This window comes from Manacus candei, unplaced genomic scaffold, assembly GCF_025592945.1.
Source record: "Manacus candei isolate 608988 ecotype Guabito, Panama unplaced genomic scaffold, ASM2559294v1 h1tg000506l, whole genome shotgun sequence".
Taxonomy (NCBI): Eukaryota; Metazoa; Chordata; class Aves; order Passeriformes; family Pipridae; genus Manacus; species Manacus candei.
In genome coordinates this window covers 35,127-62,763 of record NW_026138554.1, presented here as the reverse complement: position 1 = coordinate 62,763, position 27,637 = coordinate 35,127, and the positions used below count along the sequence as shown (strand labels likewise).

The 27,637-nt window shown below is 61.1% G+C and overlaps 3 protein-coding genes across 5 annotated transcripts; 2 read left to right on the top strand and 1 right to left on the bottom strand.

Moving 5' to 3' along the window:
• The first annotated feature begins 100 nt into the window (after positions 1-100).
• Positions 101-5,706, top strand: LOC127465839 (hsp90 co-chaperone Cdc37). Its single transcript, XM_051776371.1, has 8 exons — positions 101-265; positions 1,315-1,596; positions 1,679-1,784; positions 2,082-2,197; positions 2,576-2,698; positions 3,472-3,654; positions 4,801-4,872; positions 5,219-5,706. Exons 1-8 carry the CDS (start codon positions 164-166, stop codon positions 5,366-5,368), a joined length of 1,134 nt encoding a protein of 377 aa, XP_051632331.1. The 5' UTR covers positions 101-163; the 3' UTR covers positions 5,369-5,706.
• A 701-nt stretch (positions 5,707-6,407) lies between these two features.
• LOC127465837 (non-receptor tyrosine-protein kinase TYK2-like) lies at positions 6,408-21,557 on the top strand. Of its 3 annotated transcripts, XM_051776369.1 has the most exons (24): positions 6,408-6,465; positions 7,637-7,852; positions 8,140-8,263; positions 8,922-9,066; positions 9,645-9,808; positions 10,541-10,931; positions 11,935-12,129; positions 12,230-12,387; positions 12,861-12,984; positions 13,419-13,611; positions 13,700-13,806; positions 14,173-14,349; positions 14,888-14,975; positions 15,616-15,743; positions 16,201-16,336; positions 16,630-16,781; positions 17,439-17,589; positions 18,194-18,291; positions 18,524-18,716; positions 19,073-19,191; positions 19,963-20,135; positions 20,211-20,328; positions 20,847-20,957; positions 21,265-21,557. In XM_051776369.1, exons 1-24 carry the CDS (start codon positions 6,408-6,410, stop codon positions 21,397-21,399), a joined length of 3,654 nt encoding a protein of 1,217 aa, XP_051632329.1. In that variant the 3' UTR covers positions 21,400-21,557. The 3 variants fall into 3 exon arrangements, with proteins under 3 accessions (XP_051632329.1, XP_051632330.1, XP_051632328.1); XM_051776368.1 differs by lacking the exon at positions 6,408-6,465 and having other exon boundaries at positions 6,666-7,852; positions 11,873-12,129; XM_051776370.1 differs by lacking the exons at positions 6,408-6,465; positions 17,439-17,589; positions 18,194-18,291; ... (4 more) ...; positions 20,847-20,957; positions 21,265-21,557 and adding an exon at positions 17,183-17,387 and having other exon boundaries at positions 6,663-7,852; positions 11,873-12,129; positions 16,630-16,842.
• A 1,708-nt stretch (positions 21,558-23,265) lies between these two features.
• On the bottom strand, positions 23,266-27,632 carry LOC127465845 (eukaryotic translation initiation factor 3 subunit G). The gene is made up of 11 exons (XM_051776375.1): positions 27,530-27,632; positions 26,621-26,670; positions 26,391-26,483; positions 26,146-26,234; positions 25,968-26,027; positions 25,423-25,527; positions 24,875-25,064; positions 24,119-24,226; positions 23,905-24,041; positions 23,713-23,819; positions 23,266-23,390 (listed from the first exon to the last, which is right to left on the bottom strand). Exons 1-11 carry the CDS (start codon positions 27,547-27,549, stop codon positions 23,375-23,377), a joined length of 975 nt encoding a protein of 324 aa, XP_051632335.1. The 5' UTR covers positions 27,550-27,632; the 3' UTR covers positions 23,266-23,374.
• Positions 27,633-27,637: the final 5 nt, after the last annotated feature.

Sequence of the window (27,637 nt, the reverse complement as noted above, 5' to 3'; positions counted from 1 at the left end):
ACCCGCGCTGTCCCTTTAAGAGGCCGCCATCTTTGAAGCGGGCAGGGCGGGCGGCCCGGGCGGGCTGTGCGCAGGCGCAGAGGGGCGGTGAGGGCGAACCGGAAGTGCGTCAGGCGCGGGCGGAAGCGCGTCGGGCGCGGGCGGGGGCCGGAGGGTCGCGGCCATGGTGGATTACAGCGTGTGGGACCACATCGAGGTCTCGGACGACGAGGACGAGACCCACCCCAACATCGACACCGCCAGCCTCTTCCGATGGCGGCACCAGGTGAGGCCGCGCCCGGGCTGCGCCATCGTCCCTGCGCCCCGGGCCTGGTTCCCAACCCGTGCACCCCCCCCCCCCTTCCGGGAGGGCCCCGTTCCTATGGAGACCGGGCCTGGGATTCCCGTGGGGAAGGGGAAGGGCAAAGAGGGGGGGGTGTCCTCCTGTCCCCATGGCAGCCAGTCCCAGGACCCCTCCATGAGGGGGGGACTCCCCCTATGCTTCCCATTTTCCCGTAGGATCGGCCCTGGGATTCCCGAGGGGAAGGGAAAGGAAAAGCGAAAGGGAGGGCTGTGTTCTCCTGTTCCCATGACAGGCAGTCTCAGGGACCCCCGCATGGGACAGGGACTCTCCCTTTCCCCCTCCATTCCCATAGGACGGGCTCTGGGATTCCCGAGGGGAAGGGGAAGAAGAGGGGGTTGTTCCCCTGACCCTGCCCCAAAACCCCCCTTTGGGGTTGGGGCTCCCCCTCTGCTCCCCCTGTTCCCATTGGATCAGCCCTAGAATCCCCCCAGGGGGAGGGGGCTCCCATATTCCCATAGGATCAGCCCCGGGACCCCCACTGGGGGGTTCCCCCATCCCAGCAGTGACCCCATGACACCCCCATTCCCTGTTCCCTCCCGTTTCCATGGCAACCAGACCCTCCAAGGGGTTCCTGCTCCATCCCCCCAATCCTGGCCACGTCCAGGGGCAACTTGTTCCCTTGGGAAGCACCTCGGGGGCTCCCCAGGGGAGGCAAAGACCCCCCCAAATTCCCCCAGGGTGGGCAGTGACACCTTGGAGGGCTTGGACTGAATTCACCTGGTCTTGGAAGCGCCAGAATTCCGGAGTGATTCCCTGTTTTCCGTGGAGGAGCTGCCGTTCCTTCCCAATTCCAACAAAACCTCGTGTGGAAAAGCCGCAGCGTTTCCCTGACTGGGGGTGTTTCGGGGGTGCTGTGTCCCCCCAGAGCAGCTTCCCGCGGGGTAACGGAGCCGGGAGAGCCCCGTGGGGTTCCGGGAGTGGCAGGTGGAGGGCGCTCCAGCCTCATTCCCGCCGCCTTTGCCGCCCTCCAGGCCCGGGTGGAGCGGATGGAGCAGTTCCAGAAGGAGAAGGAGGAGCTGGATAAAGGCTGCCGGGAGTGCAAACGCAAACTCGCCGAGTGCCAGAAGAAGATGAAGGAGCTGGAGGTGGGGGAGCCGGGCAGCGGGAAGGGGGAGCTGGAGAAGCTCCAGGCCGAGGCCCAGCAGCTGAAGAACGAGGAGAAGAGCTGGGAGAACAAGCTGGAGGAGCTGAGGAAGAAGGAGAAGAACATGCCCTGGAACGTCGACACCCTCAGCAAGGACGGGTTCAGCAAGGTGGGTCTGGGGAGCCCCCCGAGGGTCCCCCCGAGCCTGGGGGGTCCCCCCAAAGCACTCCCGGGTTCTTTCTGCTTCCCAGAGTGTGTTTAATGTGAAACCCGAGGAGAAGGAGGAGACAGAGGAGCAGAAGGAGAAGAAACACAAAAGCTTTGTGGAGCGATACGAGAAGCAGATTAAACACTTTGGTGAGTGTCTGGGGGGGACCTGGGGGGCTGGGACCCCCTTTTTGGGGTGCTCCAAGCCTGGAAACACCCTCCCTGTGCTGGGAATCCACAGGAAATCCACTCACTCTGCTGAAAAATCACCGATTTTATGTGTTTCTCCCAATCTTTCCCTGCTGGGGCAAAGCTCAGTTTAAGGGGAGGGGGTTCATTAAACCTCAAGATGAGTCACCCCTCTCATTCCTCCTGCTTTCCTGACAAAGTTTAGGGTCTGTTCCTTGATTAGCACGTGGCAAAGGCTCCCATTTCCCTGTTTGCCAGGGATGCTGAGGCGTTGGGATGACAGCCAGAAATACCTCTCAGACAACCCTCACCTCGTGTGCGAGGAGACAGCCAACTACCTGGTCATCTGGTGCATCGACCTGGAGGTGGAGGAGGTGAGAAACTGGGCTGGCACTGGGCTGAGAGCCCCTTTTCCAGGCTGGAGTCGCCTTGTCCTCACCTCACAGGGCCTTTTGGTTGGGTTTTCTTGTCAAAAACGAGGGAATGGGGGAATTACAGGTGGGGAAAGGTCCTTGAAATGGTTCCTTGAGGGCGAAGGGGGATTCCCACCCCCTCCTTGGAAAGGGGGATTCATCCTCAGCCCCCCCTCCTGGGGTTTCCTGGCACGAGGAGCCCAGAGCTGGGTGCAAAGCCAGGGAATTTGGGAAGAATTTGGGTTCAGAAAGACCTTCAGGATCATTAAATCCCCCCAAGTCTTGTCCCCGACGTGGGGAACGGGGAATTTTGGGGATTCTCACCCCTTTCTCCCTCAGAAACACGCGCTGATGGAGCAGGTGGCCCACCAGACCATCGTCATGCAGTTCATCCTGGAGCTGGCCAAGAGCCTCAAGGTCGATCCCAGGGCTTGTTTCCGGCAGTTTTTCACCAAAATTAAGGTAAAAATCCCACCTGGGCACCCCCAAATCCCCCCCTCGGGGCTGAGGGTGCCCCAATTTCCACGGGTTTAACCTCAAAATTGTTCCTTTCGTCGAGGTTTGACCTGGGGGGAAGGAGGTGGGGCTGGGTGGGACCTCAGGGTGGGCTCAGGGGGTGGAAATGGGGGTTCAGGGGGTGGAAATGGGGGCTCAGGGGGTGGAAATGGGGGCTCAGGGGGTGGAAAGGGGGGGTCAGGGGGTGGAAATGGGGGCTCAGGGGGTGGAAAGGGGGGGTCAGGGGGTGGAAAGGGGGGTTCAGGGGGTGGAAAGGGGGGCTCAGGGGGTGGAACTGGGGGTCCAGGGGGTGGAAATGGGGGCTCAGGGGGTGGAACTGGGGGTCCAGGGGGTGGAAATGGGGGCTCAGGGGGTGGAAATGGGGGCTCAGGGGGTGGAAATGGGGGCTCAGGGGGTGGAAAGGGGGGTTCAGGGGGTGGAAATGAGGGTCCAGGGGGTGGAAGTGGGGGCTCAATGGGTGGAAAGGGGGGTCCAGGGGGTGGAACTGGGGGGCTCAGGAGGTGGAAAGGGAGGTTCAAGGAGTGGAAAGGGGGGCTCAGCCTCCCCCCAAGGCAGAATTCCCCCCCAATTCTCCCTCCTTTTCCCCCAAACCCTCCCCTCCCCTCCCGGCTCTCCGGGCGTTCCCCTCCTCTCCGCCGGGACGGGACGGAGCCGGGGGGGGGCCCCGGGGTGGATTTTGGGGGTGGATTTTGGGGTGCTGACCCCCCCTCGGGCCGCAGACAGCAGACCAGCAGTACCTGGAGGGCTTCACGGAGGAGCTGGAGGCCTTCAAGGAGCGGGTGCGGGGCCGGGCGCGGGCGCGGCTGGAGAAGGCCCTGCGCGAGTACGAGGAGGAGGAGCGGCAGAAGCGCCTCGGGCCCGGCGGGCTCGACCCCGTCGATGTCTACGAGTCCCTGCCCCCCGTGAGTGGCCTCTTTTGGGCTGAAATCCCCCGGGGTTTGGGTGTAGGGAGGGGTTGGGGTTCAGTGACGAGTCCCTACTCCCCGTGAGTGGCCACTTTTGGGCTGAAATTCCCCGGGTTTGGGTGTAGGGAGGGGTTGGGGTTCGGTGACGAGTCCCTGCCCCCGGTGAGTGGCTGTTTTTGGGCTGAAATCCCCCGGGTTTGGGTGTAGGGAGGGGTTGGGGTTCAGTGGCTCCCGGGACGAGTCTGGTTTTGGGGCCAAATCCCCGGTTTTGGTTGTTTTGTTGTGAATCCCTCCCGGGATTTGGTTACTCCCAGTCACTCCCGGTGTGACCCCACGAGTCCCTGCCTCCTGTGAGTGTTGGTTTTGGGATGAAACCCTGAGCTTTTGGGTGTTGGAGTGTTTGGGGGGCTCCTCGTGGGGTTCAGTTGCTCCTCGTCGTTCTCAGTGCGAGTCCATTTTTGGGGCTAAACCCCCACATTTTGGGTGTTGGAGTGCTTGGGGATCCTCGTGGATTCAGTGGCTCCCAGTCACTCCCAGTATGAGTCTGATTTTGGGGCTAAACCTCTTAGTATTGGGTATTGGAGTGTTTGGGATGCAATTGCTCCCAATCGCTCCCAGTGTGATCCCAGTCACTCCCAGTATGTCCCAGTGTGCTCCCAGTGTGATCCCAGTCACTCCCAGTATATCCCAGTGTGCTGCCAGTGTATCCTGGTCACTCCCAGTATATCCCAGTGTGCTCCCAGTGTATCCCAGTGTGATCCCAGTCACTCCCAGTATATCCCAGTGTGCTGCCAGTGTATCCTGGTCACTCCCAGTAATATCCCAGTGTGCTCCCAGTGTATCCCAGTGTGATCCCAGTCACTCCCAGTATATCCCAGTGTGCTGCCAGTGCATCCCAGTCACTCCCAGTATATCCCAGTGTGCTCCCAGTGTGCTCCCAGTGTATCCTGGTCACTCCCAGTGTATCCCAGTGTACCCTGGTCACTCCCAGTATATCCCAGTGTGCTCCAGTGCATCCCAGTCACTCCCAGTGTATCCCAGTGTATCCCAGTGTATCCCAGTGCATCCCAGTCACTCCCAGTGTATCCCAGTGTATCCCAGTGTATCCCAGTGCATCCCAGTCACTCCCAGCACCTCCTGCAGGAGCTCCAGAAATGCTTTGACGTCAAGGACGTTCAGATGCTGCAGGACACGATCAGCAAAATGGACCCCACCGTGAGTTCCCACCCCAAAACCCCCCTGGGGGGATCCCAAATCTCCTGAGGGATCCCTAAATCCCCTTGGGGGGTCCCAAAACCCCTCCAGTCCCTTCAGGGTGGATCCCAAATCCTCTGAGGTTTTCCCCAGATCCCCTCGGAGGGGGGTCCCAAATCCTCTGGGAGTTCCCCAAACCCCCTCCAGTCCCAAATCCTCTGGGGGTTCCCCAAACCACCCCAGTCCCCTCGGAGGGGTCCCAAATCCTCTGGGGGTTCCCCAAACCTCCCTCAGTCCCCTCAGGGGGGTCCCAAATCCTCTGGGGGTTCCCCAACCCCCCCCCTGAGCGTGTCCCCCCCCTTTGCAGGAGGCCAAGTACCACATGCAGCGCTGCATCGACTCGGGGCTCTGGGTGCCCAACGCCAAGGGGGGGGACGGGGTGGAGAGGGGCTCCGGGGAGGCCGTTTACGAGGAGATCCAGAAGGAAAACGGAGCCGAGGACAAAGGAAAACCCTGAGCTGGGGGGGTCGGGTCCCCAAAAAGGGCGGGAAAGGTCAAAAACCCCGTTGGAAAAGCAGCAAAACCCGGCGGGGGGAGGGTCCTGCCCCCTCCTCCCCCCCCAACTCCTGCTCCCCCCCCCCCCATCCCGCTCCCCCCTCACGCCCCCCCCGCGCTTTTCACGCCGTAGAGACTTTTTGGGGAAGGTTTGGGAAGTGGTTGGGACCCCCCCTGACCCCCCCCGAGACCCCGGTACCCCCCCCCCCCCACGGATCTGGTGGATTTTTGGGGGGGTCTCGGGGGGGGGGGTCGGTGCTGCGGTGCTGGAGCGGAGAATAAAGAGATTGGGGAAGCTGAGCTTGGACTGGGGGGCTCGGGGGGGGTTTGGGGGGATTTGGGGGGGATTTGGGGGAGGGGACTGATGGGCCCCCCCTGGGAGGGGCGAGGGGTGGGGACCCCCCACCCTGTCCTACTGGAGACTGGGGGGGTCGGAGGGTTCAGCCCCTCACGGGGGGATCTGGGGGGGGAATTCAGTGGGGTTGGGCCCGTCCAGATGTGACCCCTCAGCTGGTGCTGACCCCAGTTTGGATCCAGCTGTGCCCCAGTCCCACTGTGCCCCCATTTCAGATCCAGCTGTGCCCCCCCTTTCAGATCCAGCTGTGCCCCCCTCACCTCCCCCCCCCCATTTTGGATCCAGCTGTGTCCCTTCCACCACTGTCCCTCCAGTTTGGATCCAGCTGTTCCCAGTCCAGCTGTGCCCCTTGTTTTGGATCCAGCTGTTCCCAGTCCAGCTGTGCCCCCCCCATTTCAGATCCAGCTGTACCCCTCAAGCCCCGCCCCCTGGGTTGTTTTGGTCCCGCCCCCCGATCGTTCTGGCACCGCCCCGTCCCCTGAGGCTCCGCCCCTTCCCCCTCCTCTCTCCACGGTCCCGCCCCCTCCTCCCCGCAGCCAATCGGGTTCTTTTTCCCCGGGTCGAGGCCCCGCCCATGGGGCGGAAGGCGTGTGGGCGTGGCCGAGCGGCGGCGCGGGCCAATGGCAGCGCGCGTCTCTGGCGGCCAATGGGAGGCGGCGGCTCTGCGGGGCGCAGGGGGACGGAGCGGCGGCCGGGCCGGGCCGGTACCAACGGGGGGGAAAGGGGAGGGGCGGTACCGGGGGGAGACTGAGGGGACGGGGGGGGACTGAGGGGACGGGGGGGGACAGGGGGGACAGGAGGGGACAGGGGGGACAGGGGGGGACACGGAGGAACGGGGGGACAGGGGAGGGACAAGGGGGACAGAGGCCGGTACCAACCCGGGGGGGCGCGGCCGGTACCAATGGGGGGGGCAGGGGGGACAGGGTCGGTACCAACTGAGGGCGAAGAGGGAACCAGGGGAGGGGGCTGGGAGGAAACCCCCCCGGAGAGCCTGAGATGGGCCAAACCCCACCCCAGAATGGGTTAAAATCCACCCCAAAATGGGTCAAACCCCACCATGAAACAGGTCAGAAATTCGGCCTAAAATCGGTCAAGAATTCACCCCCAAAGTGGGTCAAAAATTCACCCGGAAACGGGTCAAAATTCACCCCAAAACGAGTCAAAATCCATCCCAAAGTGGGTCCAAAATTCAGCCCAAAATGGGTCCAAAATTCAGTCCAACACAGGTCAAAATCTGTCCAGAAATTATTCCAAATCCGTCCTGTAATTGGTTAGAATTCCATGAGAAATGGGTCCAAAATTCCCTCCCCAAATCAATCCAAATCCATCTCAAAATGGCTCAAAATCCATCCAGAGACCCCAAAAGGGGTGAAAATCCCCAAATCCACCCTGAAACGGGTCAAAAGCCATCTGGAAATGGGCCAAAACCCACCTGGAAACCGCTTCAAAATCCATCCTTGAAACGAGTCCAAAATCCGTCCTGAAGTGGGTGAAAAATCCCCAAATCCGCCCTGAAATGGGTCAAAATCCACCTGGGAATGAGCCAAAGCCCCCCTGGAAGCAGCTCCAAAATCCATCCTTGAAACGAGTCCAAAATCCACCTTTTTCCCCCCAAAAACCACTGGAATTTGCTCCGTGGGTTCGTTCCTTTCCCGTGTTTTGTCGATCCTTTCCCGTCACCATCCAAAAAAAAAAAGGCGCCAAATTTTCCTGGGATAAACCCGAGGGGGGGGGAAATCCGGTGGGATCCGACATTCCAGGTGATCCCAACACCCCTTCCCGAGCGGTGCTTCCCCCCCGGGAGGGCTCCCCCCGCGTTGGGAATCGCCCCGTATCCCCGTCGGGATCCGTTATTCCCGGTTTTCCCTGGGGAAGGCGCCGCCATGTCCCTGTGCCAGCGGGGGATGAAGCGGAGCGCGGGCGAGGCCGAGGGCTGTTCCTTCCCGCCCGAGGGCTGTTCCTTCCCGCCCGGGCCCGGGCTCAAGGTGTTCCTGCACTGGAGCGGGGAGGAGGAGCGGGAACGCTGCCGGGTCTACGCCCAGGGGTCCCTCAGCGCCGAGGAGATCTGCATCGACCTCGCCCGCAGGATCGGTGAGTGCCGGGAGGGCGGATTCCCACCGGGAAGGATGGAGCCCCCCCGGGAAGGACAGAGCCCCCCCGGGAATTCCGGAGGCTCTGCTTCCCAGGAATCCCGCTGGATTTCACCCCCTGGCCGAGAAATTCCCAGTTCCTGGGAAGCCCGGCTGGGTTTGTGCTGCTGGGACGGGTGGGAATGATGGGGCGGGAAAGGGGTGTGGTGGTGAAAGCCTTGGAATTGTGTCCCGGCTGAACCCTTGGAATTCTGTCCGGGCTGAACCCTTGGAATTCTGTCCCGGCAGGAATCACCCCGCTGTGTTACAGCCTCTTCGCCCTCTACGACCCCCAGTGCCGGGTGTGGCTCCCCCCAAACCACCAATTCCAGGTGGGAAAAGACACCAACATCCACCTGATGTTCAGGATGAGGTGAGGCCTCTTCCCTCCCGGCCCGGGGCTTTTCCAGAGCTGAGCCCTGGGGACCATTCCCAGCTTTTCCTTGGGGTTGTGCTGAAGGAATGTCGGGTTTTCCCAGCTCTTTGCTCCCGGGGTTGTGTGTTTCCAGGTTGTCCATGTCCAGATTTCCTCGGAAAAGCCGGCAGGGCTGGTCCAAGTGAGGAATGTTCTGGATGTGGAACCTCGGAAAACCCGACAGGGCTGATTCAAATCCCATTTGTGTGGGTTAAATGAGGAACAACCTTGGAAAACCCGGCAGGGCTGGTCCAGATGGGGAATATTCAGGATTTAGAGCCCCTGCCTCTCCTCCAGCACAGGAAGATCCGTTTCCTTATTCCAAGTATTTCTCCCTGGGGCTCCTTGTTCCTTCTCCCACCTCTCAGCCCGGGGACAACGCCCCATCCAAAGGTTTTTGGGACCAACAGGGAACATCCCGGGGCTGCTTCCCATCACTTCCCAGTCCGGATTCACCCCCTGTGTCCAAATCCCACCTTTTTTACAGATGTGGTTTTCCTGTGCTTTCAGGACCTTTTATTCCTAAAAAAACCCCCAAAACCCCCGGGTTTGAGCCCGGGATGTGACTCCTGGCCCAGCCCCAGCCCCTCTCCCTCTCCTCCTCCCCCCATTCCAGGTTCTATTTCCGGAACTGGCACGGGATAAACGACAAGGAGCCGGCGGTTTTTCGGAACGTGCCTCGTCCGGGGGATTCCCTGGAGGAAAAACCCCCTGGGGGAGCTTTGCTGGACAGATCCTCCTTCGAGTACCTGTTCGAGCAGGTGCCGGGGCTGGGAATGGGAAAAACCGGGAGGAGTTCCCTGAAATCCAGCGGGAGTTGGGAAAACTGGGAGGAATTCCCTGAAATCCAGCGGGAGTTGGGAAAACTGGGAGGAATTCCCTGAAATCCAGCTGGAGTTGGGAAAACTGGGAGGAATTCCCTGAAATCCGCCCGGATTTGGCTCCGTCCTGTTGCCAGGATCCGTTTTTTCCATCTCCAGGCATTTATTTGAAGGATAAACACCCCCCCTAACCCCCCCCCAGTTTTCCCTTTGGAAAGGTTTTATCCTGCTGGAAGCTTCGCCGGGTGGGATTCCGGAATTTTTTTAGGGATAATTTGGCCTGGGAAGGGGATTTTTAATTGGGGTTGGTTTTATTTAAATCTGAAGTTAAAATTTTTATTGATTTGTTTTTTATCTCGCCTTTAAAATTAAGGGTGGGATAATAAAGGGACGTTACCCTAAATTAATTAATTTAATTTAGTTTAATTAAAGGAGGGAATTAATGGAAAATCCCTGCTCAGGGAATTCAGATCAGGGATGTGGTTTTTTTTTCCCAACCATCCCATTTTTTTTGCCAGGGAAAATTCGAGTTCATCCACGACGTCGCCTCCCTGAGGGATTTCCGGAGCGAGCCCGAAATCCAGAGGTTCAAGAACGAGAGCCTGGGAATGGCTGTGCTGCACCTCTCCCACATGGCCCTGAAAAAGGGCATTTCCCTGGAGGAAGTGGCCCGGAAGTACAGGTGACTGGGAATTCCTGCTTTCCCCCTCCTCTTCCCACCCTTTCCCCTCCTTGTTTTCCTCACTGGAAGAGCCCCCAGGGTTGGTGTCCCTGGAACTTGGGATGCCCAGAGAGCCCCAGGAAAAGCCTGTGGAGAATCTGGTGTGGGGTGGATTGGGATGGGAATGGACGGGAATGCTGTGTGGGATTGGGATGGGAATGGACTGGAATGTTGGGTGGGACTGGGATGGGAATGGACTGGAATGTTGGGTGGGATTGGGACAGGAATGGACTGGAATGCTGCCTGGGATTGGGACAGGAATGGACTGGAATGCTGCCTGGGATTGGGATGGGAATGGACTGGAATGCTGGGTGGGATTGGGACAGGAATGGGCTGGAATGCTGCCTGGGATTGGGATGGGAATGGGCTGGAATGTTGTCTGAGTTTGGGATGGGAATGGGCTGGAATGTTGTCTGAGTTTGGGATGGGAATGGACTGGAATGCTGGGTGGGATTGGGACAGGAATGGACTGGAATGTTGGGTGGGATTGGGATGGGAATGGACTGGAATGTTGGGTGGGATTGGGATGGGAATGGACTGGAATGCTGCCTGGGATTGGGACGGGAATGGGCTGGAATGCTGCCTGGGATTGGGACGGGAGCACTGGGAACCGTTCCGGACCACCCGGGACGAGGCGGCGAAGCCGATCCCGAGCTCCCCCCGAGCCCTCACTCCCCGTGTTCCCCCCGGCAGCTTCCGGGACTGCCTCCCGCGCTCCTTCCAGCGGCAGATCCAGCAGAACAGCCTCCTGACGCGCCTCCGGATGCGCAGCGTCTTCCGGCGCTTCCTGCGGCGCTTCCAGCGGCACACGGTGGGCGCGGGGCGGCTCTCGGAGCGAGACCTCATGGCCAAGTACCTGGCCACGCTGGAGCTGCTGGCCCCGCGCTTCGGCAGCGAGCTCTTCCCGGCCCTGGCCCTGGACACGGCGGCCGAGGGGGACAAGGGGCCGCCCTGCGCCAACGGGGCCCCCCCGGAGCCGAGGACGGAGCCGGGACAGGCCCCCATCCCGCGGGACCCGCCCGTCACTCACCACGTCCTGGTCTCGGGCACCGCCGGCATCCAGTGGCGCCCGGCGCCGCCAGAGGTGGGTTGGGGTCCTTCCCGTCCCAGTCCCACGTTGGGAGCCTTCCCAAGGGGCTCCGGGGGTGTCCAGAACTCATCCCGGCTTGCCCAGGGCCTTTCCCGGGATTCCCGTCCCAATCCCAGGCAGCATTCAGCATTCCAGTCCATTCCCGTCCCAATCCCTGGCAGCATTCCAGTCCATTCCATCCCAATCCCAGGCAGCATTCCAGTCCATTCCCATCCCAATCCCACCCAACATTCCAGTCTGCTCCCATCCCAATCCCACCCAACATTCCAGTCCATTCCCATCCCAACCCCACCCAACATTCCAGTCCATTCCCATCCCAATCCCACACAGCATTCCAGTCCGTTCCCATCCCAATCCCAGGCAGCATTCCAGTCCATTCCCATCCCAATCCCAGGCAGCATTCCAGTCCATTCCCATCCCAATCCCACACAGCATTCCAGTCCATTCCCATCCCAATCCCAGGCAGCATTCCAGTCCATCCCCATCCCGATCCCACCCAGCATTCCAGTCCATTCCCATCCCAATCCCACACAGCATTCCAGTCCATTCCCATCCCAATCCCACCCAATATTCCAGTCCATTTCCGTCCCAATCCCACACAGCATTCCAGTCCATTCCCATCCCAATCCCACCCAACATTCCACTCTGCTCCCATCCCAATCCCACCCAACATTCCAGTCCATTCCCGTCCCAATCCCACCCAACATTCCAGTCCATTCCCATCCCAATCCCACCCAGCATTCCAGTCCATTCCCATCCCAATCCATCCCACACCAGATGCTTCCCAGGCTTCTCCTGGGGCTCTCTGGGCATCCAGAGTTCCTTTCCAGCTTATCCCAGTTTGCCCAGAGCCTTTCCCAGCATCCCCATCCCTGTCCCACCCCACACCATCTCCAGGCTTTTCCCGGGGCCCCACCTCACCCCGGTTTCCCCAGTGCCCCCCAGGACCCTTCCAGCGGCTGGAAAACCTGGAATTCTGCCCTCTGCCCCTCGGCAGGGCGCGGAGCCCTTCTCCCAGCGCGGCTATTTCGGGAGGAGGGGCCGGACCAAGGATTCGGATCCCAAGGCCCCGGCGCGGCCGCCGGAGCCCAACGAGCCCCCCTGGTGCCACTTCTGCGACTTCCGGGAGATCACCCACGTGGTGGTGAAGGAGTCCCGGATCAGCATCCACCGGCAGGACAACAAGTGCCTGGTGAGCCCTCCCGGGGTCCCGGCAGCGCCGGGGGAGGGACGGGAGGGTGTTCCCAGGTTTGGGGCGCTCAGGGCTCAGCCCTGGTGGTTGCTGTTGGCAGGAGGTGGCTCTGCCGTCGCCGGGGCTCGCCCTGTCCCTGGTGTCGCTGGTGGACGGATATTTCCGGCTCACGGCCGATTCCAGCCATTACCTGTGCCACGACGTGGCCCCGCCCCGGCTGCTCCTGAGCGTCCGCAACGGCATCCACGGGCCCATGCAGTGAGTGGCTGCTTCCCGGGGGAAAGGGGGGTGATCCTGATCCTCGGGGCTCATCCGGAGCTGCTCCCTGTCCTGAGGGCTCATCCAGGGCTGCTCCCTGTCCTCGGGGCTCATCCAGAGCCATCCCATGTCCTCGGGGCTCATCCAGAGCTGCTCCCTGTCCTCGGGGCTCTCCCGGAGTGTTTTGTTTCCTTGGGGCTCATCCAGCCCCATTCCATGTCCACTGGGCTCACCCCAAACCATTCCCTGTCCTCAGGGCTCATCCAGAGCCATTCCAGCTCCTCGGGGCTCATCCAGAGCCATTCCAGCTCCTCAGGGCTCACTCCAAGCCATTCCCTGTCCTCAGGGCTCATCCAACCCTGTTCCGTATCCTCAGGGCTCATCCAGAGCCATCCCAACTCCTCGGGGCTCATCCAGAGCCATCCCATGTCCTCGGGACTCATCCCAATCCGTTCCCTGTCTCCTGCTCCCAGGGAGGAGTTTGTTTTTGCCAAGCTCCGCCGGGAGGAGCCGGAGGAAGGGCTTTACATCCTCCGCTGGAGCGTCCTGGATTTCAACCGGCTCATCCTCTCCGTGGTCAAGAGGAGCCAGCAGCAGGTAGGAGGAGATTCCCAGCGCAGCATTCCCGGGACTCGCGGGCCCTGCTCTCCCTCGGGATGAGCTCGTGGGCCCTGCTCTCCCTCGGGATGAGCTCGTGGGCCCTGCTCTCCCTCGGGATGAGCTCATGGGCCCTGCTCTCCCTCGGGATGAGCTCATGGGCCCTGCTCTCCCTTGGGATGAGCTCACAGGCCCTGCTCTCCCTCGGGATGAGCTCATGGGCCCTGCTCTCCCTTGGGATGAGCTCACGGGCCCTGCTCTCCCTCGGGATGAGCTCGTGGGCCCTGCTCTCCCTCGGGATGAGCTCACAGGCCCTGCTCTCCCTCGGGATGAGTTTGCAGGCCCTGCTCTCCCTCGGGATGAGCTCACAGGCCCTGCTCTCCCTCGGGATGAGCTGTGCAGCCGCCGCTCCCGCCCCGACTCCCCTTTCCCAGGCTCCCGGAGCGCCGGGAGCCTTCAAGTTCCGGCAGTTCCGGATCCAGAAGAAGGGGGACTCCTTCGTGCTGGAGGGCTGGGAGCGGGAGTTCCCCTCCCTGCGGGAGCTGCTGGACGTGCTCAAGGGCTGCACCCTCCGCTCCGGGGAGGAAAACTTCACGGTGAAGAGGTGCTGCCCCCCCAGACCGGGAGGTACGGGCACGGATCGGCCCCCGGGATTGGGAATGGTGGGAATGGCAGGAATCCGGGAGCTCAAGGGGCCCTCCCCTCCCTCTCGCAGAGATCTCGGACCTGCTGATCACGAGGAAGGTGAAGGACAACGGGAAGCAGATCCTGAACCTCACCCAGCTCAGCTTCCACCAGATCCGCAAGAACGAGATCACCCAGGTGCTGCTTTCCCGGGATTTGGGCTGCTCTGCTTTCCTGGGATTTGGGACTGGGGGTGGAAGGACCTCCTCTGCCTTCCCAGGATTCCTGGAATTGGGGAGGGATCCTCCCTGCCTTCCCAGGATTCACCCCAGATCCCAGGATCCAGAGCAGGAGGATCCTCCCACCCCCCTGGGCTGATTTTGGGATTGTTTGGATCTTTCATTCCTTCCATTTTCAAGGAAAAGGGAGGGAAAGGTCCCCATGGAAGCAGCTTTTCCCACAGTGGGGCACAGAGGGAAGCCAGGGGGGGGCTGGATGAGGATTCCCACCCTCCCATCACCATTCCAGAGGGTCCAACACCTGCCCCTTTCCCTGTTTTCCCAGCGAGCCCACCTGGGCCAGGGCACCCGGACCAACATCTACGACGGGGTCCTGACGGTCTGCGGGAATTCCGGGAATGACGACGAGGCTGAGTACTTTTCCACGGAGCAGAACAACAACAGCCGGGAGATGCACGTGATCCTCAAGGTCCTGGACCCCAGTCACAGGGACATCGCCCTGGTGAGCCCCCCGGGGGGGGATGTGGGGGGAAAACCGGGATCTGAGGGGTGGGATACGGAGCCAGGGGGTGGAATGTGTGTCTGAGGGGTGGAACGTGGCTCAGGGGGCTGGAATATGGATCCAGGGGCTGGAATGTGGCTCCAGGGGCTGGAATGTGGCTTTAGGGAATGGGATACGAATCCAAGGCTGCAACATGGCTCCAGGGGCTGGAATATGGTTGCAAGGGCTGGAATACGGATCCAGGGCATTGGAATTTGGCTCCAAAAGAGATGGAATGTGGCTCTAGGGGTTGGAATGTGACTCCAAGGGCTGGAACACAGTGCCAGGGGCTGGAATATGAATCCAGGGGGGGCTGGAATGTGGCTCGAGTAGGGCTGGAATGTGGCTCCAGGGACTGGGACACAGTGCCAGAGGCTGGAATATGAATCCAGGGGGGCTGGAACGTGGCTCCAGAAGGGCTGGAATGTGGCTCTGGGATGCTCCCTGGCTGCTCCGGAATTCCAGGGCCTGGCTGACATTCCAGGGGCTGTTCCCACAGGCCTTCTTCGAGGCCGCCAGCCTGATGAGCCAAGTGTCCCACGTCCACCTGGCCTTCGTCCACGGGGTCTGCGTGCGCGGGTCCGAGAGTGAGTGGGACCCCCATTCCCACCTTTCCCTGGGACCCCATTCCCGCCTTTCCCTGGGACCCCATTCCCTCCTTTCCCTGGGACCCCATTCCCGCCTTTCCCTGGGTCCCCATTCCCACCATTCCCGCCTTTCCCTGGGACCCCATTCCCGCCTTTCCATGGGACCCCATTCCCGCCTTTCCCTGGGACCCCATTCCCTCCTTTCCCTGGGACCCCATTCCCGCCTTTCCCTGGGACTCCATTCCCGCCTTTCCCTGGGACTCCATTCCCACCTTTCCCTGGGATGCCATTCCTACCTTTCCCTGGGACTCCATTCCCACCTTTCCATGGGACCCCATTCCCACCTTTCCCTGGGACCCCATTCCCACCTTTCCCTGGGACTCCATTCCCACCTTTCCCTGGGACCCCATGCCTGCCTTTCCCTGGGACCCCATTCCCACCTTTCCCTGGGACTCCATTCCCACCTTTCCCTGGGATGCCATTCCTGCCTTTCCCTGGGATGCCATTCCCACCTTTCCCTGGGATGCCATTCCCACCTTTCCCTGGGATGCCATTCCTGCCTTTCCCCGGGATGCCATTCCCACCTTTCCCCGGGGCTGGGCCCGGAGCGGGGCCGGGAAGAGCGTCCCTGTCCCCGCAGACATCCTGGTGGAGGAGTTTGTGGAACACGGGCCCCTGGACGTGCTGCTGCGCAAGGAGAAGGGCCGGATCTCCGTGGGCTGGAAAATCACCGTGGCCAAACAGCTGGGAAGTGCCTTGAGCTACCTGGTAACGGGAATGGGGCTCTTCCAGCCGGGAATTCTCACGGGTATCCTCCCCTGCAGCTTCCCAGGAGCCACTTCCCTTTGCTTCCCAAGGGGATAATCCCGTTTTTAGGGTTATTCTGCCCCATCCCTGCTCCCTCTTCCCTGGGAAGGAACATCCTGGGGAGAGGGGGAATTCAAATCCCGAATCCCGGCTCTGTAGGTTCATTTCGGAGCTGGGAAAAGCCATGGATGAGGATGGAATCCCAACCAGGGGCCTGGGAATGGTGTTGGAAAACCCTCCCCATCCTTTTATTCCCTGTTCCCGGTTTATCCTGGAGCAAAATCCCAGGACAGGGAGATGACACAGAGAATTAGAGCCAGGAATCCCACTTTTCCATTTTATCTTGGAATCCCTGAGCTTGACCTTGTCCTGCTGCATCACTGGGAGCTTTCCCAAGGTTTCCTTTGTTTTATCCCAGGAGGATAAAAACCTGGTGCACGGGAACGTGTGTGCCAAGAACATCCTGCTGGCCAGGAAGGGGCTGGAAGACGGATCCGCTCCCTTTGTGAAGCTCAGCGATCCCGGGATCAGCTTCACGGTGCTCTCCCGGGAAGGTGCGGGATCACCCCGGCCTGGGGCTGGCCAGGGGTGGAATTCCCAGTGGAAAATCCGGGCGGTTTTTCCCCCCTTCCCTCATGAATCCCACGGATTTTGCCAGAGCCGTTTTGCCAAAATCTTCCCTGCTTTCCCAACGTGAATTTTCCCGATATTTGGCATTTTGGATGTGGGAATTCTGTGGGAATTCTGCCTGGTTTTGGCTCAAACCCTCCATCAGGGCTGATCCCCCCCTCGGTGTCTGACCTCTCTCCGAGACCCTTCCCCACAGGATCTCTCCCGTTTCCCACAGAGCGCGTGGACAGAATTCCCTGGATCGCCCCGGAATGTGTCCGGGATGTGGGAAACCTCAGCACGGCCGCCGACAAGTGGAGCTTTGGGACGACCCTCCTGGAAATCTGCTTCGACGCCGACGTCCCGCTGAAGGAACGAACCCCTTCCGAGGTGCTGCTCCCGCCATTTTGGGCCCTATCCCACCATTTTAGGCCATATCCCACCATTTTAGGCCGTATCCCGCCATTTTGGGCCGTATCCCACCATTTTATGCCTTCTCCCGCCATTTTAGGCCATATCCCACCATTTTGGGCCGTATCCCCCCATTTTAGGCCTTCTCCTGCCATTTTGGGCCGTATCCCGCCACTTTGGGCCGTATCCCGCCATTTTAGGCCGTATCCCACCATTTTGGGCCGTATCCCGCCATTTTAGACTGTATCCCGCCATTTTAGACCATATCCCACCACTTTGGGCCATATCTCGCCATTTTAGGCCGTATCCTGCCATTTTAGACCATATCCCACCACTTCAGGTTGTATCCTGCCATTTTAGGCCATATCCCGCCATTTTAGGCCGTATCCCACCATTTTAGGCCGTATCCCGCCATTTTGGGCCGTATCCCGCCATTTTAGACCATATCCCACCATTTTAGGCCGTATCCCACCATTTTGGGCCGTATCCCGCCATTTTGGGCCGTATCCCACCATTTTAGGCCGTATCCCACCATTTTGGGCCGTATCCCGCCATTTTGGCCCCTATCCCGCCATTTTGGGCCGTCTCCCGGGCCGAGGCCGGCTCTGAGGGCCGCTGTTCCCGGTGTTCCCGCAGAAGGAGCGGTTCTACGAGAAGCGGCTGCGGCTGCCGGAGCCGTCGTGCCGGGAATTGGCCTCGCTGGTGTCGCAGTGCCTGGATTACACCCCCGGGGAACGGCCCTCCTTCCGCACCATCCTCAGGGACCTCACCCGCCTCCAGCCACACAGTGAGCGGCGGGAATGGCTGGGAATGGCTGGGAAGAGGGGGGGATTGCTTGGGAAAACAGGGGGATTGTCTGGGAAAAGGGGATGGGATTGTCTGGGAAAGGGGGGGGGGATTGTCTGGGAAAAGGGGATGGGATTGTCTGGGAAAAGGGGGGGGATTGTCTGGGAAAAGGGAGTGGGATTGCCTGGGAAAAGGGGATGGGATTGTCTGGGAAAAGGGGATGGGATTGCCTGGGAAAAGGGGGGGATTGTCTGGGAAAAGGGGGGGGATTTTCTGGGAAAAGGGGAGTGGGATTGCCTGGGAAAAGGGGAGGATTGTCTGGGAAAAGGGGATGGGATTGCCTGGGAAAAGGGGGGGGATTGACCAGGAAAAGGGGTGGGATTGTCTGGGAAAAGGTGGATACAGGTTCTGGATGGGGCAAGGGGAAGGTGGGAGAGGGAAAGGGGAAAAGGGGAGGAAAAGGGAAGAGGGGGAGGAAAAAAAAGGAAAAGGGGAAAGAAAAATGGGGGAAAAGAAGGGAAAAGAGGGAAAAAAAAGAGGAGAAAAAAAGGGAATAGAAAAGGCCAAGAGAGGGGGGAAAAGAGGAATTGGCCCTTCCCTCCCAGACCTGGTGGACGTGACGTCGGTGAATCCCGACTTCCCGGTGTCGGATCCCACCATCTTCCAGAAGCGCTACCTGAAGAAGATCCGGGAGCTGGGGGAGGTCAGCGGTGCCCTGAGATTCCCACCGGGAATTCTGGACCTTCAGTCCCTAATTCCAGCCCTCCATCCCTGATTTCACCCCTCAGTCCCCGTTTCCATCCCTCCCCCTCCTTTCCCTCCGAATCCCCCCCCTCCATCTCCCGCCTTCCCCGACCCCTCCCGGCCCAGGGACCCCCTTCAGACCTTCCCCCTTCCCTTCCCAAATCCCGAATTCCCGCCTCTCCCCGCTCCAGGGGCACTTTGGGAAGGTGGGGCTCTACTGCTACGACCCCACCAACGACGGCACCGGGGAGATGGTGGCCGTGAAATCCCTGAAATCCGGGAGCAGCCCCGAGCTCCTGAGCAGCTGGAAGAGGGAGATCCAGATCCTCAAGACCCTCTACCACGAGAACATCGTCAAGTACAAGGGCTGCTGCAGCGAGCAGGGTGAGGGGGGCCCTTCCAGCCGGGAATTCTCCGGGATCAGATCCGCGGGAAGGTTAAAAACCCCAATTCCCGGTGTTTTTGGTGGGGAATCTCCATCCTGGCAGGAATCTGGGGGGTCCCAGGGGGGTCCCGCTCTTCCCATGAGAGTGGGGGGACACTGAGGGGCTCAGAGTGGGACATGAGGCTCGTTCCATATGGAATTTCTCATTGGAATTGGGAGTGGATCCGGTGTTTGTGGAGAAGTTAAGAACTCAATTCCCGGTGTTTTTGGGTGGGGAATCTCCATCCTGGCAGGAATCTGGGGGGTCCCAGGGGGGTTCTGCTCCCCCCACGAGGGTCCCACTGCTCTGTTCCAGGGGACAAGGTGGTGCAGCTGATCATGGAATACGTCCCCCTCGGGAGCCTCCGGGAATTCCTTCCCAAGCACCCCCTGAGCCTTTCCCACATCCTGCTCTTCGCCCGCCAGATCTGCGAGGTGGGAACCCCAAAAACCGGGGCTGGTTCCCAAAAACAGGGGCTGGTTCCCAAAAACCAGGGCTGGTTCCCAAAAACAGGGGCTGGTTCCCAAAATCCGGGGCTGGTTCCCAAAAACTGGGGCTGGGCATCCCAAAATCCGGGGCTGGTTCCCAAAAACCAGGGCTGGGCATCCCAAAATCCGGGGCTGGTTCCCAAAAACCAGGGCTGGGCATCCCAAAAACTGGGGCTGGGCATCCCAAAATGGGGGTGATTCCCAAAGAAATGGGGGCTCTGAATCCCCCCCAGAACTGGTTCTGATATCTCTGAACCCCCCCCCAGAAATGTCTCAAAACACCCCAAAACTGGTTCTGACCCCCCCAAACTGGTTCTGAACCCCCCAAATGGCTCTAAACCCTCCCAGAAATGGCCCTAAATCCCCCCAGAGGTTGTTCTGACCCCCCCAAACTGGTTCTGACCCCCCTCAAACTGGTTCTGAACCCCCCAAATGGCTCTAGACCTCCCAGAAATGGCCCTAAATCCCCCCAAAACTGGTTCTACCCCCCCCCAACTGGTTCTAATCCTCCCCAAACTGGTTCTAATCCTCCCCAAACTGGTTCTAACCCCCCCCAAACTGGTTCTAACCCCCCCAAAGGTGGTTCTAACCCCCCCCAAACTGGTTCTGACCCCCCCCAACTGGTTCTAACCCCCCCAAACTGATTCTAACCCCCCTCCCAACTGGTTCTAACCCCCCCAAACTGGTTCTGACCCTCTGAGCCCCTCTGCCCCCCAGGGCATGGCCTACCTGCACTCCCTGCACTACATCCACCGGGACTTGGCCGCCCGGAACGTGCTGCTGGAGACCGAGCTCGTGGTGAAGATCGGGGACTTCGGGCTGGCCAAGGCCGTCCCCGAGGGCCACGAGTACTACCGGGTGCGGGAGGACGGGGACAGCCCCGTGTTCTGGTGAGCTCGGGGGCCGGGCCGGGCCGGGAGCGCTCCCGGGGCGCTCCAGAGGCTCCGGAATTGCCGCTGTTCCAGGTACGCCCCGGAGTGCCTCAGGGAGTCCAAGTTCTACTACGGGTCCGACGTGTGGTCCTTCGGGGTGACCCTCTACGAGCTCCTGACCTGCTGCGAGCCCGGGAACAGCCCCCCCGCCGTGAGGGACCGGGAATTCCCGGGGAATCTGGGGGGGAGGCTCGGGGTTTGGGGTCTCTCCAAGGTTGGGGGGTCACCGGGATTGGGGCTCCAAGGTTTGGGGGTCACCAGGATTGGGATCTCCAAGGCTGGGGGGTCACCGGGATTGGGGCTCCAAGGTTGGGGGGTCACCGGGATTGGGGTCTCCAAGTTTGGGATACTCCAGGTTTGGGGATTCCCAGGGTTGGAGGTGCCTGGGATTGGGGGCTCCAAGGTTGGGACACTCCAGGTTTGGGGATTCCCAGGGTTGGGGGTCACTGGGATTGGGGTCTCCAAGGTTGGGATACTCCAGGTTTGGGGATTCCCAAGGTCAGGAATCCCCAGGATTGGGGTCTCCAAGGTTGGGGGGTCACCGGGATTGGGGTCTCCAAGGTTGGGACACTCCAGGTTTGGGGATTCCCAAGGTCAGGGATCCCCAGGATTGGGGTCTCCAAGGACCTTGGAGGCCGAGGTGGGATTTCAGTGGGTTTTTTCCGGCAGAAATTCCTGGAGCTGATCGGAGCCACCCAAGGGCAGATGACGGTGCTGAGGTTGGTGGAGCTCCTGGAGAGGGGGAAGAGGCTCCCGATCCCGAAGGATTGTCCGTGTGAGGTGGGAAAGGGAGGGAGGGAAGGGGGAGGGAAACAGGGAATGGGGAGGGAAGGGGAAGAGTGAGAGGGGAGAGGAGGAAAAATAGGGAAGAGAAAAATGGGGAAGGAAGGGGGAAAGGAGAAAAACAGGAAGGAGGAAAAATGGGAAAGAGGAAAAGGGGAGAGGGAAAGAAAAGTGGGAGGGGAAAAAGTGGGAAGAGGGAAATTGGGAAGGGCTTCACATTCCTGTGGGGAGGAGGAGGGAAGGGGGAAGTTGGGGGCCCTTTTCCAGGATATTTCCCTGTTTTCCACCCCTGTTTCCCCCCCAGATTTACCGGCTGATGAAGAACTGCTGGGAAGCAGAAGCTTCTTTCCGCCCCTCCTTCCACAACCTCATCCCAATCCTCAGGAACTTCCAGGAAAAATACCGGGCTCAGGCCCCCTCCGTCTTCAACCTCTGCTGAGACCCCCCAAAATTCCACGGACCGGGGGGAAAACACCCCCAAAACTCCATGGATTGGAGGGAGACCCCCCCCAAAAAAATGGAGTGGAAAGACACCCCTAAAAATTCCATGGAAGGGGAAGGACACAAAAAAAAATTCATGGATGAGGGGAAAGACACTCAGCAAATTCCATGGACTGGGGAAGAACACCCCAAAAAATGCCCTGGATGGGGGAAAACAGCCCCAAAAAATTCCATGGAGAGGTGGAAACACCCTAAAAATGCCCTGGATGGGGGAAAACACCCCCAAAAATTCTGTGGATCGAGGAAAGAACCCAAAAAATTCCATGGAGGGGGGGAAACACCCCGGGGGGGCACACGGACTCTGGATTCCCGTTTTCCCGGCAGGATGAGGAAATTCCGGGATGTGGAGACGGAGCAGCACCGAGGAGGGGGGATCCTCCCCCTCGAAAAATTCCAGATATTTTCCCCCCAAAATGCCAAACACTGTGAATGAGACTGTGGGGACGAGGATTTCTGGGAGCAGGACGTGGATTTCTGGGCGTGATTTATGGATTTACGGAATTCTGGCCTTATTCCTGACCCCAATTTTAGGGGAGGGTCGTTTTTTGGGATGGGGGGGGGGCTGGATCTCCTTCTTTCCCACCAGGAATTTGGGGCCCCCTCCCAAAAATGGGGGTTCAGCAAAAAAAAAAAAAAAAAAAGTGGCACTTTATCAGGATTTTGGGGGGTCTCAAGACCCCCCCTTTGCCTTGGAAGGGTTTGGGGGGGTCCCAAAATCCTCCCCAAATTGCCTGTTATTTATTGTCTGTTGTGTGTCCCCACCCCGGGATTTGGGGGGAATTTGGGTGTCCCGGGGGATTCCTCAGGATTTGGGGTCCTGGGTTTGGGACTCTCTGGATTTAGGGGGTCCTGGGGGAAATCACCCTTGGATTTGGGGAGGGAGGGGGTTGGATTTGGGGGCCCTGGGGAGGCCTCCTGGGATTTGGGGTCCTGGATTTGGGGGGAGTGGGATGGGATTTGGGGGGGGGAGCTGGGGAGGGACCCCTCAGGATTTGAGGGAATACCCCAGGATTTGGAGGTTCAGCCTCCTCTGCCTTAACATCCTCCTTCCCAAATAAAGGATGGAAAGTCCCCCCTGGTCTCTCTGCTCTGGAAACGGGGGGTATTTTGGGGTCCCTATTGGGGGTATTTTGGGGTCTCTTTGGGGTGTTTTGTGGTTCCCTTGGGGGGGGATATCTTGGAGTTCCTTTAGGGATATTTTGGGGGCCTTTGAGGGTATTTTGGGGGTATTTTTGAGGTCTCTTGGGTATTTTGGGGTCCCTTTAGGGATGTTCTGGGTGCCTGTGGTGGGTATTTGTGGGGACGTTTGTGGGGTATTTCGGGGTCCCTTTGGGGGTGTTTTGAGGGTATTTCGGGATGTTTTGAGGGTATTTCGGGATATTTTGGGGCTATTTCGGGTCCCTGTGGGGGGGTTCAAAAGTCGCGCCTCCCTCCCCGTTCCACCCAACCAATCACATCCCTCAACCTTCACCCTCACCCCGCCCCACCCAATCATCACCTCGGACACAAAACCCCCCTCATGATTCACCCAATCACACGCTCCGACACATCCCCCCCCCCCCCCGCAAGCGCTCCTCCAATGGGGAGGCGTGTTACTGGGGGGGTGCCCAGAGCCAAGATGGCGGCGGCGGAAGTGCCCCCAAACTGGCCTCTTTCACCCCAAAATTCTCTTTTCGCCCTTTTTTGCCCGGACCCTCCTTTTTTTGCCTCCCCCCCCCCGATTTGTTCCCTAACAAGAGGAAACGAACCCACCCCTGACTCCCCCCGGGACCCCCCCGGACCCCCCAGCTCAGCCCACGCCTGGTGCACAACGAGAGCTTTATTTGGGATCACACCGGGATCACACCCGGATCCAACCGGTCCCACTGGGATCCAACTGGTCCCACTGGGATCCCGCTGGGAGCGGCGCCCCATCAGTTGGTGGAGGGTCTGTGGGGAGAGAAAGGAAGGGGGTGGTCAGGGAAGGGACCCCCCGAAAAACCCCCCCAGAACAGAAAGGGACCTCCCAAGACCCCCACGGACAGACAGGGACCCCCCCCCAAAACAGACGGGGAGCCACCAAGGCCCCCCAAAGAACAGACCCCCCAAACAGGGCCAGGACCCCCTAAACAGTGTCAGGGACCCCCCAAACAGTGCCAGGGACCCCTCAAACAGGGCCAGGACCCCCCCGGCAGTGCCAGGACCCCCCAAACAGTGCCAGGGACCCCTCAAACAGGGCCAGGACCCCCCAGCAGTGCCAGGCCCCCCGTACTTGGCCCACTCCACGTTGAGGATCAGGTGGTCGTATCCGAAGCCGGAGACGCCGGCGATGGCCCGGGCGGCGTCCTCGCGCCGGTGGAAGCTGATGAAGGCAAAGCCCTTTTTGGGGGGCAAAGAGGAGGATGAGGAAGGATCGGGGGGGGTCCCCTGGGCCCCCCCAACCCCTCAGGGCCCCCCTGCCCACCTTGGACTGCCCGGTGGTCTTGTCCTTGGCCAGGTAGATGCGGGAGATGGAGCCGAAGGGCCGGAAGAGCTCCTGCAGGTCGGTCTCGCGCGTGTCCTCGGACAGGTTGGTGACCCGGATGGTGGCATTGTCGTCGGCTGGGGGGCACACGGGGGGCTCAGGGGGGCTGGGGGGGTCCCGAAGCCCCCCCGGGTGCCCCTGGAGCGGCTCTTACCCCTGCGGTTGGGCTGCATGGACTCCCCTCTGCGGCTGGCGCCGTCCCGCAGGCTGGGCGGGACGTACTTGCCCGTCTTGCTCACCTGGGACTGCACCGGCTCCGGCTCTGTGGGCACGGGGGGTGAGACCCCAAACAGTGACCCCAAACAGTGTCCCAGGGACCCCAACACTGTCCCAGTGACCCCAAACAGTGTCCCAGTGACCCCAAACCTGGGACTGCACCGGCTCCGGCTCTGCGGGCACGGGGGTGAGACCCCAAACAGTGACCCCAAACACCCCAGTGACCCCAAACAGTGTCCCAGGGACCCCAAACCTGGGACTGCACCGGCTCCGGCTCTGCGGGCATGGGGGGCACGGGGGGTGAGACCCCAAACAGTGACCCCAAATCCCATCCCAGGGACCCCAAACAGCATCCCAGGGACCCCAAACCCCGTCCCAGTGACCCCAAACCTGGGACTGCACCGGTTCCGGCTCTGCGGGCACGGGGGGTGAGACCCCAAACAGTGACCCCAAACAGCGTCCCAGTGACCCCAAACAGTGTCCCAGGGACCCCAAACCTGGGACTGCACCGGCTCCGGCTCTGCCGGCACGGGGGGCACGGGGAGTGAGACCCCAAACAGTGACCCCAAACAGCGTCCCAGGGACCCCAACACTGTCCCAGTGACCCCAAACCCCATCCCAGTGACCCCAAACCCCCTCCCAGTGACCCCAAACCCCACCCCAGTGACCCCAGCCCCGGCTGGGGGTGTCCTACCCCCCGGCAGCTTCTCCTTCTCCCCCGTGGAGAGCCCCAGCTGCTCGGCCAGCTCCTTCTGCATGGGGCCCAGCGTGTCCTTGTAGGGGCAGCGCGTGGTCCAGTGGTCGCCCTTGCAGATGCGGCAGGACACGATTTTCTGCCCCTTCAGCTTGTTCATGGGGTCCTCCTCCTCCTGGCAGTTCAGGTCCTGCGGGCACAGCGGGCACGGTGGGCATGGGGGGCACGGGGGCAGGGACACAGCTGGGGCAGGGATACCTGAGACCCCCAAACAGCTGGGACAGGGACACACCTGGGACAGGGACACACCAGGGGCTCCCTGACACCCCCCTGGGTGACAGGGACACACCTGGGACAGGGACACACCAGGGGCTCCCTGACACCCCCCTGGGTGACAGGGACACACCTGAGCCCCCCCAGGGGACAGGGACACCCCTGAGCCCCCCCACCTGTACAGGGCCACACCTGAGCCCCCCCAGGGGACAGGGCCACACCTGAGCCCCCCCCACCTGTACAGGGCCACACCTGACCCCCCCAGCCCCCCTGACCTCCTTGCTGGTGATGAAGGTCATGAAGACGTCGTCGCTCACGGTCGTCGTGGCCACGTTGGGCCCGGGGGCGTCGAACTCCGAGTTCCCAAACTTCTTCCAGTTCTGGGAGCGGGAACAGTGGGAAAGGGAACAGTGGGAAAGGGAACAGTGGGAAAGGGAACAGTGGGAGAGGGAACAGCAGGAAAGGGAACAGAGGGAAAGGGAACAGTGGGAAAGGGAACAGTGGGAAAGGGAACAGAGGGAAAGGGAACAGAGGGAAAGGGAACAGTGGGAGAGGGAACAGTGGGAAAGGCACGGGAACATCCCGGGAAACCCGGGGGGGAAGGTCGGGGAGGAAAGTGGGGGGATGGAAGGGGAAAAGGTGGTGGTGGGAAATCCCTCCACATTCCCAAGGGAATCCCCTTTCCAAATGGAATCCCATTCCCAGGGAAGTCACTCCCCATTCCCACGGGAATCACTGCCATTCCCAAGGATTCCCCCCATTCCCACAGGAATCCCCCCATTCCCACGGAATCCCCCCATTCCCAGGGGAATTCTCTCACCTTCCGACGGGCCACGGCCTTGGAGGCCTTCCTGGTCTCGATGCGGAAGGTCCGGATGATCTGGGAAAACAGGGAAAACCAGGGATTGGGGCCGGGGGAGGGGCGGGAGGGGCACCTGGGGCCACACCTGGGGGCACCTGAGCCCACCTGAGCCCACCTGAGCCCACCTGAGCCTCACCTTGACCTTGCGTCCATCCTCCTCCTCCCGGTATTCCGTGATGGTTTTGATGTTCCCGTTGATCAGCTCCTTGGGGGACGGGAGGGGCCCTGCAGAGACACGGGGGGGGGCCAGGGCCAGGTGAGACCCCCCAGGGGTGATCCAGGGCCATGTGAGACCCCCCAGGGGTGACCCAGGGCCAGGTGAGACCCCCAGGTGTGACCCAGGGTCAGGTGAGACCCCCCCAGGGCTGGCCCAGCTCTCACCTCCCTTGAGCAGCTCGGCCTCGGCGCTGGAGGGGCCCCCCAGGACCCCGGGCAGGGGGAGGTCCTTCAGCAGCTCACTCGTGATGCATTTGTCTGGGGGGACAGGAAACTGCTCACCTGGGCACAGGTAACACCCACCTGGGCACAGGTGACCCCCTCAACTGGGGGGAGACACCCCCTTCACCTGGGCACAGGTGACACAGGTGACACCCCCGGCAGGTGTGACTCACCATCCTCTCCTCCCTCCTCCTCCACCTGGTCAGCCCAGCTGGGCTTGGAGCTGCCGGGGGGGGAAAAACCACCTCAGACCCCCCTGTCACCCCTCAGACCCCCCTGTCACTGTCCCTCCCCTCAGACCCCCCTGTCACTGTCACCCCCCCCCCTCAGACTCCCCTGTCACCCCTCAGACCCCCCGTCACTGTTACCCCCCCTCAGACCCCCCTGTCACTGTCACCCCCCTCTCAGACTCCCCCATCACTGTTACCCCCCCTCAGACCCCCCTGTCACCCCTCAGACCCCCCTGTCACTGTTACCCCCCCCCTCAGACCCCCCTGTCACCCCTCAGACCCCCCTGTCACTGTTACCCCCGCCCTCAGACCCCCCTGTCACCCCTCAGACCTCCCTGTTACTGTCACCCCCCCCTCAGACACCCCTGTCACTGTCACCCCCCCTCAGACACCCCTGTCACTGTCACCCCCCCCCTCAGACCCCCCCGTCATTCCCCCCCGGGGTCATGGTTTCCTCCCCTTCAGGGTCCTTCCAGGACCCCCCACAGGGGCCAACTGGGATCCTCCGGGACCCCCGTCCGGGACCCGCCAGGCCCCGGGACCCCGCAGGCCTCAGCCCCGCTCCCGGTTCCCTTTCCCCCCTCCCAGGCCCGATGCTCCCCAAACCCGAATCCCGCTCCCGAATCCAACCCCAAACCCCCCCGAATACCCCAAACCCCCCCAAATACCCCAAACCACCCCCAAATACCCCAAACCCCCCCAAATACCCCAAACCCCCCCAAATACCCCAAACCACCCCCAAATACCCCAAACCACCCCCAAATACCCCAAACCCCCCCGAATACCCCAAACCACCCCCAAATACCCCAACCCCCCCCGCTAAGCGCGCCCGTCCCCCCCGTCCCCCCTCACTCGAAGTCCCCGGTCGGCATCGCCTCCGCCGCCCTCACGCTCCCAACCGGAAGGAGCCGCCGCCACTTCCGGCAGGAACAGGCCGCGCGCGGGGCATGACGGGAGGCG

What these genes read in the sequence shown, in the direction of transcription:
- LOC127465839 (XM_051776371.1), top strand. Translation starts at nt 164, where the DNA reads ATGGTGGATTACAGCGTGTGGGACCACATCGAGGTCTCGGACGACGAG. An exon ending in AGTTTTTCACCAAAATTAAG is followed by an intron (nt 2,699 to 3,471) that starts GTAAAAATCCCA and finishes CTCGGGCCGCAG; the next exon opens with ACAGCAGACCAGCAGTACCT. An exon ending in TCAGCAAAATGGACCCCACC is followed by an intron (nt 4,873 to 5,218) that starts GTGAGTTCCCAC and finishes CCCCCTTTGCAG; the next exon opens with GAGGCCAAGTACCACATGCA.
- LOC127465837 (XM_051776368.1), top strand. Translation starts at nt 7,278, where the DNA reads ATGGGTCAAAATCCACCTGGGAATGAGCCAAAGCCCCCCTGGAAGCAG. An exon ending in CACGGTGCTCTCCCGGGAAG is followed by an intron (nt 16,337 to 16,629) that starts GTGCGGGATCAC and finishes CGTTTCCCACAG; the next exon opens with AGCGCGTGGACAGAATTCCC. An exon ending in GGGCTGCTGCAGCGAGCAGG is followed by an intron (nt 18,717 to 19,072) that starts GTGAGGGGGGCC and finishes GCTCTGTTCCAG; the next exon opens with GGGACAAGGTGGTGCAGCTG.
- LOC127465845 (XM_051776375.1), bottom strand. Translation starts at nt 27,549, where the DNA reads ATGCCGACCGGGGACTTCGA. An exon ending in AGGCCGTGGCCCGTCGGAAG is followed by an intron (nt 25,528 to 25,967) that starts GTGAGAGAATTC and finishes TCCCGCTCCCAG; the next exon opens with AACTGGAAGAAGTTTGGGAA. An exon ending in GAAGGAGAAGCTGCCGGGGG is followed by an intron (nt 24,227 to 24,874) that starts GTAGGACACCCC and finishes CCGTGCCCACAG; the next exon opens with AGCCGGAGCCGGTGCAGTCC.